Below are 15,873 nucleotides of genomic sequence, written 5' to 3' on the forward strand. Positions count from 1 at the left end.
AACAAAAAATAGTAGGAGATGAATTGAAAAATACAAATACTCCAGTGCAATCTCTTTATCATTAAAGTGCAACTTACAAATGGAGATTTTTTACATAACTGAACTCAAAAAAACAATGTAAAACTTTACAGCCTACAAGCCCACTCTGTCCAACTGGTTATTCAGCCAATTGTTAAGACAAACAAGTTTGTTTATGTTTACAGGAAATAAAGCTGCTTACTTCTTATTTACAATGTCACCTGAAAAGTGAGAAAAGGTGTTCACATGGCACTTTTGTAGCCAGGTATTTACATGCCAGATATGCTAAAAATTCTTATGCCCTTCATGCTTCAGCCACCATTCCAGAAGACATACTTCCATGCTGATGATGCTCATTAAAAAAAATGTGTTAATTAAATTTGTGACTGAACTCCTTGGGGGGAGAATTGTGTGTCTCCTGCTGTTTTACCTGCATTCTGCCATATATTTCATGTTATAGCAGTCTTGGCTGATCATCCAGCACACGTTGTTCATTTTAAGAACGCTTTCACTACAGATTTAACAAAACGCAAAGAAGGTACCAATGTGAGATTTCTAAAGATAGCTACAGCACTCAACCAGAGGTTTAAGAATCTGAAGTGCCATCCAAAATCTGAGAGGGACGAGGTGTGGAGCATGCTTTCAGAAGTCTTAAAAGAGCAACACTCTGATGCGGAAAATACAGAACCCGAACCACCAAAAAAGAAAAATCAACCTTCTGCTGGTGGCATCTGACTCAGATGATGAAAATGAACATGTGTCGGTCTGCACTGCTTTGGATTGTTATCAAGCAGAACCCATCATCAACATGGATGCATGTTCTCTGGAATGGTGGCTGAAGCATGAAGGGACATATGAATCTTTAGTGCATCTGCCATGTAAATATCTTGCAATGCCAGCTACAACAGTACCATGCGAACGCCTGTTCTCACTTTCAGGTGATGTAAACAAGAAGCAGGCAGCACTATCTCCTGCAGATGTAAACAAACTTATTTGTCTGAGCAACTGGGTGAACTGAGTGGATTTGTAGGCTCTAAAGTTTTGCATGGTTTTGTTTTTGAATGCATTTTTTGTACATAATTCTACATTTGTAAGTTCAACTTTCATGATAAAGAGATTGCACTATAGTACTTTTATTAAATGAACTGAAAAATGTTTACAATGTAAATATTTGTAATACAAAGTGAGCTCTGTACACTTTGTATTCTGTGTTGTAATTGAAATCAATATACTTACAATATAGACAATATCCTAAAATATTTAAATAAATGGTATTGTATTATTGTTTAACAGCTTGATTCATCATGATTAATTTTTTTTTAATTGCTTGACAACCCTATTAGTAAGCAAGCAGTGTACTGCATTTAGATAGTTGGGGGCAGATCCTCAACTGTGGTGAATCAGCATAGCCCTGCTGGCTTCACTTAAACTGTCCAGATTTACACCCAACTGAAGGTCTGGTCCTAAATCAAAAGACCTGAGTTTTTAAGCCCCTGGAAATCAAGCTAGGCATGTCTAATAGTATGAGAAGCAGGATGGCCTTGTGGTTAAGGCACAGAACTGGGTGTCAGGAGATATTCACTGCATCACGCTTCCTGTGCGATGTTATACAGGACACTTAACTTCACTATGCCTCACTTTCTCCAAAAAATATAATGAATGATAATTCCCTACTTCGAAGGTATTGGAAGGTACTCTGGCACTAGAGTGATAAGCACCACAGAAATGCCTATAAATAATAAATATTGGTAAGTGCCACTCATCCTAATCTACTGGATTGTAAGTGAACTATGGTGGATATGCTTATTGCCTGAAATTGCTTTCTTATTTGCCCACTTTTGAAGTTATAAAGGAACATTTAATAGAGGTTTACAATTCCAGGTTTGCTTTGTTTAACATTGATGTTTATGATTAGAGGCTGGGAAGAAAGGTTTAAATTTTTCCTAAGATGTAATTCTATTTGTAGTGTTTACGTTTCCAAGGTAAATATGCCCACAAAGGGAAAACAGCTTCATAAACCACACCAGCAAGAAAGATGACAAATGAGAAGTTAATAGCTTAACCTTTAGATAGGTGGCAGCTTGAAATATATTGGGAATGATAAGAGATTAAGTGTCAATAAATAGTCGTTTCACAGAACAGTCAACTATATGATTGGTTGTCATTTTCTAGGTCTAATTCGCCTGCAAGAGCTCATCAAAGCCCCTTCTAGATATAACATTAAAATCAAAATCCGTCAGTTGCCCTCTGGGAATAAAGATGCCAGGCCTTTACTCAAGGAGATGAAGAAAGGCAAGGAGTTCTATGTGATATTTGATTGCTCACATGAAACAGCAGCAGAAATCCTTAAACAGGTAAGAGGGGGGGAAAAAACCCCCAATAGTGCTCATTTCTCATTCTCAAAGATATAATGCCATTTGGTTTTCATTTGCTGGGAAACAATAAAACTGCATTCATGTAGATTAAGCTGGAGATCTGTTATCAGAGACCGTTGGTACAGGCAACTCATATGAGCTCAGCTGAGTTTTACGCACTTTGGCGGTGTGCAGTGCTATGTTTCTGATGAGAATTTGGGTCACAACAGCAAAGATGATTTGCAATTGTAATTACAATTTTGTTTCTGCTGGCGTGAAAGGAATGTTTCATTATTTTTAATATGTCCTGTTTCAGTTTTTTTAACCTTATTTTCCAAATGCACAGTGACTTGCTCAAATCAAGTAGTTCTCTCCATAAAACCTATTGGCTCAAATTAAACTGAGTTACACCAGGATGAGTCTGCAGTAATTCCACTGAAGTCAACATAACTCTGGATTTACACTACTGTAAGCAGTCAGAATTTGGCCCAGTAGCTGCAACTTGCCAAATTTCAACTCTGAGCTGGAGACAAGAGGGAAAGAAAATGGCACCATAGAAAAAAAAATTGTTATGTACTATGTATTTCTACAGCACCACAGATACAGACAGGAATAAACACTAAAGATTCCTGTCCCCAAGAGACTGGATTCCCCCTGTCACTGATGTACCTTTCCTCTGTCTACTGGAAGTGGTGCCAGTCCAAGTCTCTCTCCCCTCAGCATCGTACAAACTTTTGGGGAGGCAGCCTGTTGGCAGAAGGAAGCTCATCCTTGCCCTCTGGCTCCCCCTGCTAGGGGAGAGTGGCACCTATGGAGCAGAGCTCTGTTCCACATTGGGAGGAAGGCGTACTGCTTCCTTTGAGATTAACTTCCCTTCCCCAGCCAGCCTGAAAGTAAGAAGAAAAGCATTTGTTCCCCCTACCACCATTGCAGCTATGCTGCAGTGTGGTGACTGTTGACTACGCTGAGTCTCCAGACGGGTGCAAGGTGCTCCTGCACGGTTCTGAGCCCAGGATCAGGAGTCTGACTGTATCACAGGTTGTTTTATGGCTGACACTCCCCTTTTAAAAATACACAAATCAGAAATAAAGCCCTTAAAACAGATAAGTGCAGAAACACATGAATATACAGTACAGGTAGGCCCACTGGATAAGTAAGTACACACTGAGGCTCTGGGCAGAAAGGGATAGTTTATTTAGCCCACACTCCTTTTTTAAAAACAACAACAAAATTCCCTATCCTAGAGTGGACTAAATACCTTTAGCTTATTTTAAATAAATAAAATATAGTTGAGGCATACTTCTTCCTTGTATAGTTAGCGAGCACACTATAAACAGGTAAATCAATCAACTAATTTAAACAAACTCTGACACCCTTACCTTTCTGAGTAGTCTGTTCCCTAGCACTCATTTTTTTAACATGGTACCTGCTGAGAAGAGCCTTTTTATAGTCCCTCATTAGCCTAACAAGGTCCAGCTGTTCCGACTGACTGGTCAGAATCACAGCTGTCCCTTCTCAGACCCAAAATCTGGGAAGAATGGAAAATAATTGTGACTCTTTAACCCCTGCTAGTGGCCTGTACCTTTTCTGTAGTTGCTTGGAATTTTCTCCGGAGCAAAAGCGGGGTAGAGAGCAGCTGACTAGATATAATTTCCAACTGGAACTCTGCAGGGTCAGTCCCCCTATACCAGGGGTGGCCAACCGGAGCCTGAGAAGGAGCCAGAATTTACCAATCTGCATTGCCAAAGAGCCACAGTAATACATCAGCAACCCACCATCATTCCCTGCCCCCCTCCCCCGCTCCCAGCATCTCCTGCCCACCAGCAGCCCAGCCAATCAGCGCCTCCCTCTCCCTCCCCGCACCTCCTGATCAGCTGTTTCGTGGCTTGCAGGAGGCTCTGGGGTGGGGGTAGGGGTGGGGGCGAGGGTGAGGGCATGGCAGGCTCGGAGGAGGGGGTGGGACAGGGTGGGTGGGGGCAGGGCCTGTGGCAGAGCCAGGGGTTGAGCAGTGAGCACCCACCAGCACATTGGAAAGTTGGCGCCTGTAGCTCTAGCCCCGGAGTTGGTGCCTGTACAAGGAGCCGCATATTAACTTCTGAAGAGCCGCATGTGGCTCCGGAGCCACAGGTTGGCCACCCCTGCCCTATACAGAGCATTATATTCTCTTCTGATATGAAGATGATACTTTGTTGTAATTCTAGATGTGGAGGAAAGATGATTATATGTTAGTCAATGAACTAAAGGTCAGCATAGTCAACAAAGGGGGGAGGGATAGCTCAGTTATTTGAGCATTGGCCTGCTAAACCCAGGGTTGTGAGTTCAATCCTTAAGGTGGCCATTTAGGGATCTGGGGCAAAAACTGGGGACTGGTCCTGCTTTGAGCAGGGGGTTGGACTAGATGACCTCCTGAGATCCCTTCCAAACCTGATATTCTATTATTCTATCTCTAATACTCCTCTAAAAGAGTTTGTAACCTGGAACAGGTAGAAGCGAAACTCAAACAGCTTAATGGGACTAAATCAGGGGGCCCATATAATCTTCATCCAAGAATATTAAAGGAATTGGCACACAAAATTGCAAGCCCATTAGCAAGAATTTTTAATGAATCTGTAAACTCAGAGGTTGTACCGTATGACTGGAGAATTGCTAACATAGTTCCTACTTTTAAGAAAGGAAAAAAACATGATCCGGGTAACTACAGGCCTGTTAGTTTGACATCTGTAGTATGCAAGGTCTTGGAAAAAATTTTGAAGGAGAAAGTAGTTAAGGACATTGAAGTCAATGGTAAATGGGACAAAATACAACATGGTTTTACAAAAGGTAGATCGTGCCAAACCAACCTGATCTCCTTCTTTGAGAAAGTAACAGATTTTTTAGATAAAGGAAACACAGTGGATCTAATTTACCTAGATTTCAGTAAGGCGTTTGATACCATGCCACTTGGGGAATTATTAGTTAAATTGGAAAAGATGGGAATCAATATAAAAATTGAAAGGTGGATAAGGAATTGGTTAACAGGGAGACTATAGCGGGTCCTACTGAAAGGTGAACTGTCAGGCTGGAGGGAGGTTACCGGTGGAGTTCCTCAGGGATCAGTTTTGGGACCAATCTTATTGAATCTTTTTATTACTGACCTCGGCACAAAAAGCGGGAGTGTGCTAATAAAGTTTGCAGATGATACAAAGCTGGGAGGTATTGCCAATTTAGAGAAGAACTGGGATATCATACAGGAAGATTTGGATGACTTTGTAAACTGAAGTAATAGTAATAGGATGAAATTTAATAGTGAGAAGTGTAAGGTTATGCATTTACGGATTAATAACAAGAATTTTAGTTATAAGCTGGGGACGCATCAATTAGAAGTAATGGAAGAGGAGAAGGACCTTCGAGTATTGGTTGATCATAGGATGACTATGAGCCGCCAATGTGATATGGCCGTGAAAAAAGCTAATGCAGTCTTGGGATATATCAGGCGAGGTATTTCCAGTAGAGATAAGGAGGTGTTAGTACCGTTATACAAGGCACTGGTGAGACCTCACCTGGAATACTGTGTGCAGTTCTGGTCTCCCATGTTTAAGAAGGATGAATTCAAACTGGCACAGGTACAGAGAAGGGCTACTAGGATGATCCGAGGAATGGAAAACCTGTCTTATGAAAGGAGACTCAAGGAGCTTGGCTTGTTTAGCCGAACTACAAGAAGGTTGAGGGGAGATATGATTGCTCTCGATAAATATATCAGAGGGATAAATACCGGAGAGGGAGAGGAATTATTTAAGCTCAGTACCAGTGTGGACACAAGAACAAATGGATATAAACTGGTCATTGGGAAGTTTAGACTTGAAATTAGACGAAGGTTTCTAACCATCAGAGGAGTAAAGTTTTGGAATAGCCTTCCAAGGGAAGCAGTGGGGGCAAAAGACCTATCTGGCTTTAAGATTAAACTCAATAAGTTTATGGAGGAGATGGTATGATGGGATAACATGATTTTGGTAATTAATTGATCTTTAAATATTCATGGTAAATAGGCCCAATGGCCTGTGATGGGATGTTAGATGGGGTGGGATCTGAGTTACTACAAAAAATTCTTTCCTGGGTATCTGGCTGGTGAATCTTGCCTATATGCTCAGGGTTAGCTGATCGCCATATTTGGGGTTGGGAAGGCATTTTCCTCCAGGGCAGATTGGAAGAGGCCCTGGGGGTTTTTTGCCTTCCTCTGTAGCATGGGGCATGGGTCACTAGCTGGAGGATTCTCTGCTCCTTGAAGTCTTTAAACCACGATTTGAGGACTTCAGTAGCTCAGACATAGGTGAGAGGTTTTTCGCAGGAGTGGGTGGGTGGGGTTCTGTGGCCTGCGTTGTGCAGGAGGTCAGACTAGATGATCATAACGGTCCCTTCTGACCTTGGTATCTATGAATCTATGAAACAGGAGCAATTTGGCTGATTGAGCTTACAGATTTTACCACCTGTGTCAGCAGATTTTGTGATCATCCTGAACCAAGCAATTCAGTTGACTGAGTTTACATGCTCCACAGCTTCATGTTGTCTTAAATTTTGAACTGATAGACCTTACAAACTAAACACACTGCATCTATAGTGTGGCATTTTCAAAGAGACCCAATAGCACCTAATGTCCTTTTGAAAATCTCAGTCTAATTCTCTTTAAACCAGTGATTTGGCTGATGAAGTATACAAACATGCAAGGCCTGTGTGACTCTGCTGACAAAGAGTCTATAAATTCTATTAACAGAGTGTGAAATCTTCCTGAACTTGAGCAGAGTTTACTAATTCTTCTGCCATGGCTATGTTCCAATGGTGATTCTAAACTCTATGTGGTTTTGGCAAAGTTCACAAAGACTGACATAATATTGAGGGAGTTGAAATTTTGGCCGGGGACATCCAGGTAAATTCTTTTATTAAAAGAAACATGAAATCTTTAATGTGCATGTAAAATAAATTAAAAGTATACAGTGGGCTTTATGAAAAGAAGACTGTGTTTGGGCGAGAAAAGTTTTGATTTTGTAGATATATAAATACTACAAAGCTCAGTATTCTTTAATAGAACTGGTTGAAATTTTTAAACAAAAAGGTTAAGTAATAAAAAATCATCTTTTTTTGAAACTGTTGACTTTTAAAAAAAACTAAGACATTTTACTCAAAAAAGTTATTGAAATGGTTAAAAGAACAGGAGTACTTGTGGCACTTTAGAGACTAACAAATTTATTTGAGCATAAATAAAGCTCACGAAAGCTTATGTTCAAATAAATTTGTTAGTCTCTAAGGTGCCACAAGTACTCCTTTTCTTTTTGGGCATACAGACTAACACGGCTGCTACTCTGAAACCTGAAATGGTTAAATTTTCACTTACTAAAATAAAGTCAAAATTTGAGAAACTTTGTTTAAAATATAAAAATAGTGTTTAATTTTGAACCCAGAGAAATGGAAACAACTTTACAAATTTTGAATTTTTTCAGAATTTTATTTTTTGACCAACCTTACTTATTGGCCAACTCTTCTAAAGTTAAATATAGCAGGAATAATTTTAGGGAAGTTCTGTGTCTTGAGACATACAAGAGGTCAGATATATCTGGTATAACTGCCTCTTTTTCTGTGTCATGGCTTACCTGCTAAGGTTAAGTCTTTAACATTAACTTGCAATTTACTCTTCTGATGTAGCTTTTACTGCTAGACAAACTCTGACTGATTTTGTAGCTACTCATTTTAAATTATCTCTTCCACCACACTTTTTTTGTTATTACATTGCTTATGGAATCTGCTTATATTTTTAATAAGATTTAGGACACCCAGAAAATGGTTTATGAAGATTCCTATAGTCACTTCAGCTATGTAGTGGTCCTAGCAGCAAAATAACTAATTCAGTTCTTAAAGGAGTGCTAAAACTATGTGCCACAGTAGTAAGCACTCTAACTACTATGATAAATATGAAAAGACATTTAATTAAAATAAGTAGTGTATGCCATTTTAAAGAACCTTCCATGGCTAAAGTATCTCTAATTATTAGGGGCCTTAACCAGCTCACAGTTTCTCCAGACTTCATGATTGCACAGGACCCAATAAGCCACATATAGCATGGCAGCTTCACAGCCTATCAGCCAATCCTGAAGCCTGGTTGTTGCATGGTACAAGGACAAAATCCAGCTCTGTGCTTAGCAACATGGGAGAGCATATAAAATGAGCTCGACAGCTTCTCCTTAATGCTGCTCACTATCCTAGGACATATCTTCTTGGGGGGTGGGGGGGGAGGAGAACAGCCTGCAGCCGTTGCTTTAAGCCCCCCATATGGCTCTAGTAGGAAGGGAGGTTGGGAGAAAAGAGAAATGAAACTCAGAACTTTTAATTATTTTTAAGATCAAAAACTCTACCATTTCAGTACTCATCCCCCAGTCACTGGTTGGTAGGTGGAAGCCTGGTCCCACTTGTCTAAGACCTGGAATACACTTAAAAATTAGACTGACCTAGCTATGTTGCTCAGGGCTGTGAACAGTTTTGCAACCTGAGCACCGGAATTAGGTTGACCTAAACCCCAGCGTAGACTCAAGTAGGTCAGTGAAAGAATGTTTCTGCTGACCTAGTCAGAGCCTCTGTGAGAGGTGGATTAACACCAGTGGCAGAACGAAAGCTCATGCTCAAATAAATTGGTTAGTCTCTAAGGTGCCACAAGTACTCCTTTTCTTTTTGCGAATACAGACTAACACGGCTGTTACTCTGAAACCTGTCTACACTATGGCACTACAGCGGCACAACTGCAGTATAGACATACCCTAAGTAGCTTTGGCCCTACTCCCGCTCCTATTGGAGGAATTCCCATGATTAAGTGGGGCTCTTTTCTTCCAGATCACCATCTGGGCTTGGGAGCAAGGGGAAGAGATGTTCAGATCTGTGATCCCCTTCTCTCTTACTGAACTTAAAGAAACAGTCAACCAGGAAGACGTCCTTTTCTGGTCACATGGCTCCTTTAAAATGTTTTCTCTAGCTAAATTAGATCAGTCAGCTGGGCAAAATCCTATCCCTGGGTTTAAGCCATCAGCCAAAACACTGGGCATGCTCAGTGCATCTCACCCTGTCTTTCACAAGTACCTTAATGCCATATATCATTTGAATGGAGCTGGTTTAGGAAACAATATAAGCCAGCATCAGATAGCTGTATCTATGTGCACAGTACCCCACTGGAAGAGTGAGCACCTTCTGTGGCTGTGCATGCTGGGTGCATTGAGGAGTCTCTACATCCAGCAGACACAGAGACAGGGAGAGATTGGGCAGATTCCTAGAGGCTAAATTATAATTTGAGATATGAGGCTATACATACTTAATTTGAAAAAAATCCTTTATGTTGTGTTAACTACCATCTTTGTTGACACTCATGAGACTGAAGCGGGGACTTCCAGAACTAAGAGCATTATCCTCCACAGCTTGGGTTAAAGAGCCAGGCACTGTAACTGGTGGCTGTACAACTTTCATCCTCTGTGGATCAAGCACACAGGGAAACAAGTACCACACTCTGGTCAGCAGGTTAGAGTGACACTTAGGCCACTTACTTAAAAGGACAGGTATTTGTTCAAAGTTTTAGCAATGTGTATGACGGCACAGAGTGGAATAATTAGATACTAGAGTTATTTTCTAATTGAAGTATTTTATAAAATATAGCATTTTCTCGAAACTTATATACATTTGGAGCCAAATTCTACACTCAATTATAGCTAAGTGTGTATTCAGGAAAGGGTAAACTCCACGGATTGCAGTCGAGTTACTCAGTTCCACCAGTGTAAATCTAAAATAGCTTGATTTAAGTCTGTGGAGTTACTGTACTCTGGATTTACATAGTATGGTTCTCTCATTCTATATTATCATAAGAACATTTAGCATTGAGGGGATGTGGGTGAGATGTATTTAATAAGGCTTATTTTTATAACCTGGGGAAATAGAGTGGTGATAATGCATCTAATTATTTGATTAATGAGTAACTTAACGCTCATGAAATTGAATAATAGCACTGACAATGAATAAGCAATATGTAAGCAAGCATTGATAATGCTCTGTCAATGTATTTTATTCCTAACTTACCATACCCCTATCATAAAATCATAGAAATGTAGAGTTGGAAGGGACCTTGAGAAGTCATCATGTCCAGCCCCCTATGCTGACGCAGGACCAAATAAAACTAGACCATCCCTGAAAGGTGTTTGCCCAACCTGTTTTTAAAAACTTCCAGTGACGGGGATTCCACAACCTCCCTTGGAAGCCTTTTCCAGAGCTCAACTACCCTCATAGGTAAAAAAAAATTTCTAATATCTAACTTAAATCTCCCTTGCTGCAGATTAAACCCATTGCTTCTTGTCCTACCTTCAGTGAACAACTGAACATGATTCTTTTTGTAACAGCCCTTAACATATTTGAAAACTGTTATCAGGTCCTCCCTCAGTCTTCTTTTCTCAAGATTAAACACACCACTGACTGGTCTATATGTCTCCAGTCTTCTTTTTTACCCTTTTTTTAAAGATAGGTTTGCCCTTCTCCAGTTTTCCAGGGACCTGACCCATCCTCCAGAAGTTCTCAAAGATAACTGTGGTTCTGAGATAACAGTTCTGAAATTTCTTCAGCTAGTTATTTAAGTACCCTAGGATGAATTTCATCAAGCCCTGCTGACTTGAATATATCTAACTGATCTAAATATTCTTCAACTTGTTCTTTCCTTATTTTGGCTTGCATTCCTTCCCTCTTGCTTTTAATATTAATTGTGTGATATATCTGGTCACCATTAAACTTTTTAATGAAGACTGAAGGAAAATAGACATTAAGCACCTCAGCCTTCTTGATGCCATCAATTATTAGCTCTCCTTCCCTGCTATATAGAAGATCTACACTTTCCTTCCTCTTTCCTCACTCCTTATATATTTAAAGAACCTCTTCTTATTGCCTTTTATGTCCCTTGCTAGGTGTAACTTGTTTTGTGCCTTAGTCTTTCTGATTTTGTTCCCACGTTTGTTCTATTCTTTTCTACTTCTCCTTAGCAATTTATTCATTTCTCCTTTTTGTAGAATTCCTTTTTGATTTTCAGATCACTAAAGAGCTGCGGATGGAGCCATATTGGTCTCTTTCTATGCTTCCTTCACATCAGGATAGTTTGCAGTTGTGCCTTAAATATTGAAACCTTGAGAAACTGCGAGCTCTCCTGAGCTCCTTTTTCCCTTAGATTTTTTTTCCCATGGGACCTTACATACCAGTTCTCTGAGATTGTTAAAGTCTCCTTTTTTGAAGTCCATTGTCCTTATTCTGCTGCTCTAATTCCTTCCTTTCCTTAAAATAATGAAATCATCATGATCCCCTTCACCCAAATTGCCTTCCACCTTCAATTTCTCTACCATTTCCTCCCTGGTGATCAGAATCTAATCTAAAATTACTCTCTCCCTTGTTATTTCCTCCACTTTCTGGACGAAAAGTTGTCCCCAATATATTCCGAGAATTCATTGGAAATTTTGTGTTTTGCCATATCAGTTTTTCCAGAAATGTCTGGGTAGTTCAAGTCTCCCCCCACCCCCAATCTTGTGCAGAGGTTGCCGACAGTGCTAAATTATAAGGTGCTTTTGTAAGGTGGTTAAATATCTGTTAGGAGCTGTGGTACAATGAAACCGCCATGTTTGTGCTCAGTAATGAGGCCCAAGGAAGCGTGCAGAGGTGAGAAGTCACTGTGTTGATTCACTCTACAACCAGTTACTAAACATATTTTGTCTATTAAAATTTAACAAGGTTTACAACACGTTTCAAGAGCTATGCTTGCAGTAGTGCAAATTTACACATGGATTGCTTAAAGTCCTTGGGTTATTTCAGTGGGCCCACGTTTTCATCCCTGTGCTTTACATGTCACAGCAATGTAGGGAAATTCTGCTGCTTATTTTTATAGCATTCTTTTAGAGAAATATCACAAGAAGTTTTTGAAATTTCCTGACATTTGATTTTGTCCTTTAATAAGTAAAGTACTATATGAAACTGCTAGAAAATAGGGATTTTTTATGATTAATTTGCTTATTTATTCTAATGAAAGGTTCCTGATTAACAGGTAGTACTTGATTAATGGCCCAGGCTTCCCCATACAACTTGACAGTAAGGTTGATTTGCCATTGCCCTGTGCCTTGTGTAGTTATTTTACAATAGTGCAAAGTGGGCATGAAATGTTGCAGTTCAGATCTGGTAGCAATTTACCCCTCACTTTGCACTGATTTAAATAACTACAAAAGGTGCAAGCTGCTGATGAATCATGCCAAGAGTGCCTATAACCTGACCTGAAAGGACTATCTTTGTGAATGATAGGAGAGTTCAGTCTTCATGCACATTCATGGTCTGAAACAAAGCCTGTGGAATTCAAGGATAATCCTTCCATTGGTTTCAATTGTCTTTGGATTTGGCCCTCAGAGTCATTGGACACTTTGCTGAGATTACAAAACAGGGTACTGATTAGTGCTAGTTGTGGTTGAGATTTTTGGGATGTACACATGTGTCCCCTGGGAACTACACAGAGAAGGCCAAACTAATTTCAGGTGCACTATCAAACAGACACCAAATACGTAACAATTTCATTCACCAGTGATCAGGGCTGGGTGGTGATTTAGAGGTGAAAGGATCTTTATTTCATTACAAATTCTTAAACCATCCAGTCCCCAGCAACAGAAATTAAAAGTAGTTTTTAAAAAAAAAGGCCTCTGGAAAAACTGGTCACCCATGGCACCCACTTAATTATAAAAGTCTTAAGCAGCACCTCAGTGCATTCATAAGAACCTCCGTTGACATTGTCTAAAGAAACTGTGCACTAAATGTAGCCGGGATATAAGAATTCAAGTTAATGGGAATCCATTAAAATTAGTGGATTAATTTGTTGTCATTTTGATTCTGCAACACTCTGTCAATTTAATGTTACTGCCAATTGCAACTATAATTCAGCAAAGCCTCATCTATTCTTCGTGGCCACATTTACCTACATCTCATAACGCTGTTTTCCAGCTGAAGAACATACTAATTTAACATTTTAAGTACTGCCATCAAAGGTCAACAGAATAATCTTGGCAAATTCAACACGTAATCTCTCATATCTGACCAGTGATCCTTCTCTTAAGAAGGATTTTACCTAAATAATAGGTTTATACAGGACTAGATGACTCAGGGGATTAGCAAGGAGGGTGCAGAGTCTTTCATCTGTAATGTATTCATTCAAATTCATCACTCATTGCATAGTTGGTCAGAGATGGACATGAAAGAAATTAGCAATCTGAGTCTAGTTTCTTGTGGGCGGATGTCTAGATATTAACCCCTCACAATAACACTCATGGCTCCCATTAACTCTGTCTTTCCTCTTGTTTGTTATGGTCACTTGCTCTGTCTTTCTCTTTGGGGCAAGGATCATGTCTACCTATCTGTAAATATTAGATCTAGTACAAAGGGATCCAAACGTGACTGGGGCCTTTGGGTGCTACCATATTATTAGCAATAGTAACATATAGGAGTCCCAGTGGGACCAGGACCCATTGTGATAGGTTTTGTACAAACACTGAACAAAAAGATGGTCCCCTGCCCAAAAGACCGTATAGTCTAAATAATTATGAATAGTTGTCCATCTCTGCAGAGAAATTCAGGACTGAACTGACATAAAGGCTACACAGCTCTCTTGCCTCAAAAGTGGTCCCTTCAGCTCAGAGGGGAAGTACATAAGTAACTGCTATGGTATAAGAAAACTTTAGTGACTGCTTTCTGGATTGTATATGTCCTGAAAATAAAGACTGAAATAAATTGGCTCCATTCACGAGGACTACATTCACTTTAATAATAAAACGTAGTAGTTATTACAGAAACCAATTACTTGCAAACAAAGATTACTATACAACTGTTGAAAAAGGGTACCAAAAAGTAATTATAGTACACTCTCCTTTATTGGGAAGTTCACTTGGGAACCAATTTAACCATAAAATGGAGATAATAATGCTTACTCGCTTTGTAAAGTGCTTTGAGATTGTGGATGAAAACCATCTATTTAGCTGTCTATTTCAGGGTGTTTTTTTTTAATAACACATCACTATGGTATGTAAGTGCTATAGAACTGCCGAGTTTTATCATCTTTAATGACTACAAGGGGTGATGATTATTACTGCTTAAGATTTAGATCCTAGTGAGTACCATATGAGCAGAGGGGTCGGACCGCGTAGAGCTCATTGCAGCAATAGGGCCCAAATCTGAATAGAACAAGGGTAAAATCGCATTCATTATTACGAAAGTATAGCATGTTACACTGCAAACTGACATTCTGTAATTCTCACTTCAGCTATTTATGTATATTTACTCTCTCACTTTGAAAAGCAATGCCATTTTTTTTTAAATTCAAAAAGTATTAAATTGATTAAGCTTTATTTTTTTCATTTCTTGACTGCAATTCTTTGTTTGTGGGTAGTCCACCTAATATCCTTTGTTATAGACCTGATTCTAAGCCTGTTGAATTCAATGGGAGTCTTTCCATTCACTTCAGTGGACTTATTTGACTGGGGTGCAGACTTTGGCAGATAAAAATTCCTACTGGATCTCACTCTTTCCATCTCAATACTTATTTACTCTTTGTCATCCAAGGCAGTTTTGTAGACTGACTTTTGAAATCATTATAGTTAGTAGGTATTTGTATATACTGCCAATGGTGTTCATATTAAATTACATGGGATTTAATATTTTTATGAAGTGTATTTCTACTATGAAAAGTGATATCATTAACAGGGCATTCTAGAGTTCCATGTTCCTTCTATCTTAATGACTCAAATGTGAATCAATTTACAAGTAAAATGATGCTTGTTCTAGCTCCAGTGTCAACTTGGGATCTTGAAAGTCAAATCTGTTTCTTTTCTTCTTGTGTATAATCACCAGGGATAAATATCTTTAAGCCAAATTAAGCCATTAGTGACATCTGTGGAAAACTATTGCTGTCAATGGGTTTGCACATGTGTAACTGACTAGAACTTGTGCATCAACAGACAAGGAACAGATTCTACCTCACTCATCTTTGTTGTTTTGATTCTGCAAGGCTAAAAGGACTAAAAAGCAATAAAAACTTATTTTTGTAACGCTAGTCCACAAATATCATTCTGAACACACAAAGGGGGAAGATCTGATGATCCACTTTTCAGAATGGAACTGTACTTTAAGGGTTTGTGTAGTGTAGCATTTTCCTACTCATATCATCTCCTGGTTCACTGTTCGCTAGGTTATTCTCTCCATTCTGCCTCTAACATCTGGATTCACAAAGATATTTACGTGTTGTAATGCTCAACATCACACTACCTAACTTTTGGGTGCATAGAAAAATCACTGGAATCCACAAAGCTTGAGTCCAGGCTCCCTATACATTGTATGGAGAGAATTATGTGCCAAAGAATGGCATCCACAAAAGCTAGTATGCTAGATGGCTCCCCACTTAAGCTACCCAATAGCAGATGCCAATCAGAGGTCTCTTCTAAGC

The 15,873-nt window shown here is 39.4% G+C and overlaps 1 protein-coding gene across 8 annotated transcripts in view; it reads left to right on the forward strand.

The window, feature by feature from the left end:
* The window catches only part of GRIK1 (glutamate ionotropic receptor kainate type subunit 1), a 230,669-nt gene that overhangs the window by 126,565 nt on the left and 88,231 nt on the right, over window positions 1–15,873 (forward strand). For 7 of the 8 annotated variants that reach the window (XM_073362600.1, XM_073362592.1, XM_073362544.1 and 4 more), the window contains one exon: window positions 2,191–2,372. In XM_073362600.1, the coding sequence (XP_073218701.1) occupies window positions 2,191–2,372 (182 nt within the window). Of the gene's footprint in view, window positions 1–500; window positions 957–2,190; window positions 2,373–15,873 lie in introns of those variants that run through there. The other variant, XM_073362583.1, reaches the window with a different exon arrangement.

This window comes from Lepidochelys kempii, chromosome 1 (genome assembly GCF_965140265.1).
Source record: "Lepidochelys kempii isolate rLepKem1 chromosome 1, rLepKem1.hap2, whole genome shotgun sequence".
NCBI classification, from domain to species: domain Eukaryota; kingdom Metazoa; phylum Chordata; order Testudines; family Cheloniidae; genus Lepidochelys; species Lepidochelys kempii.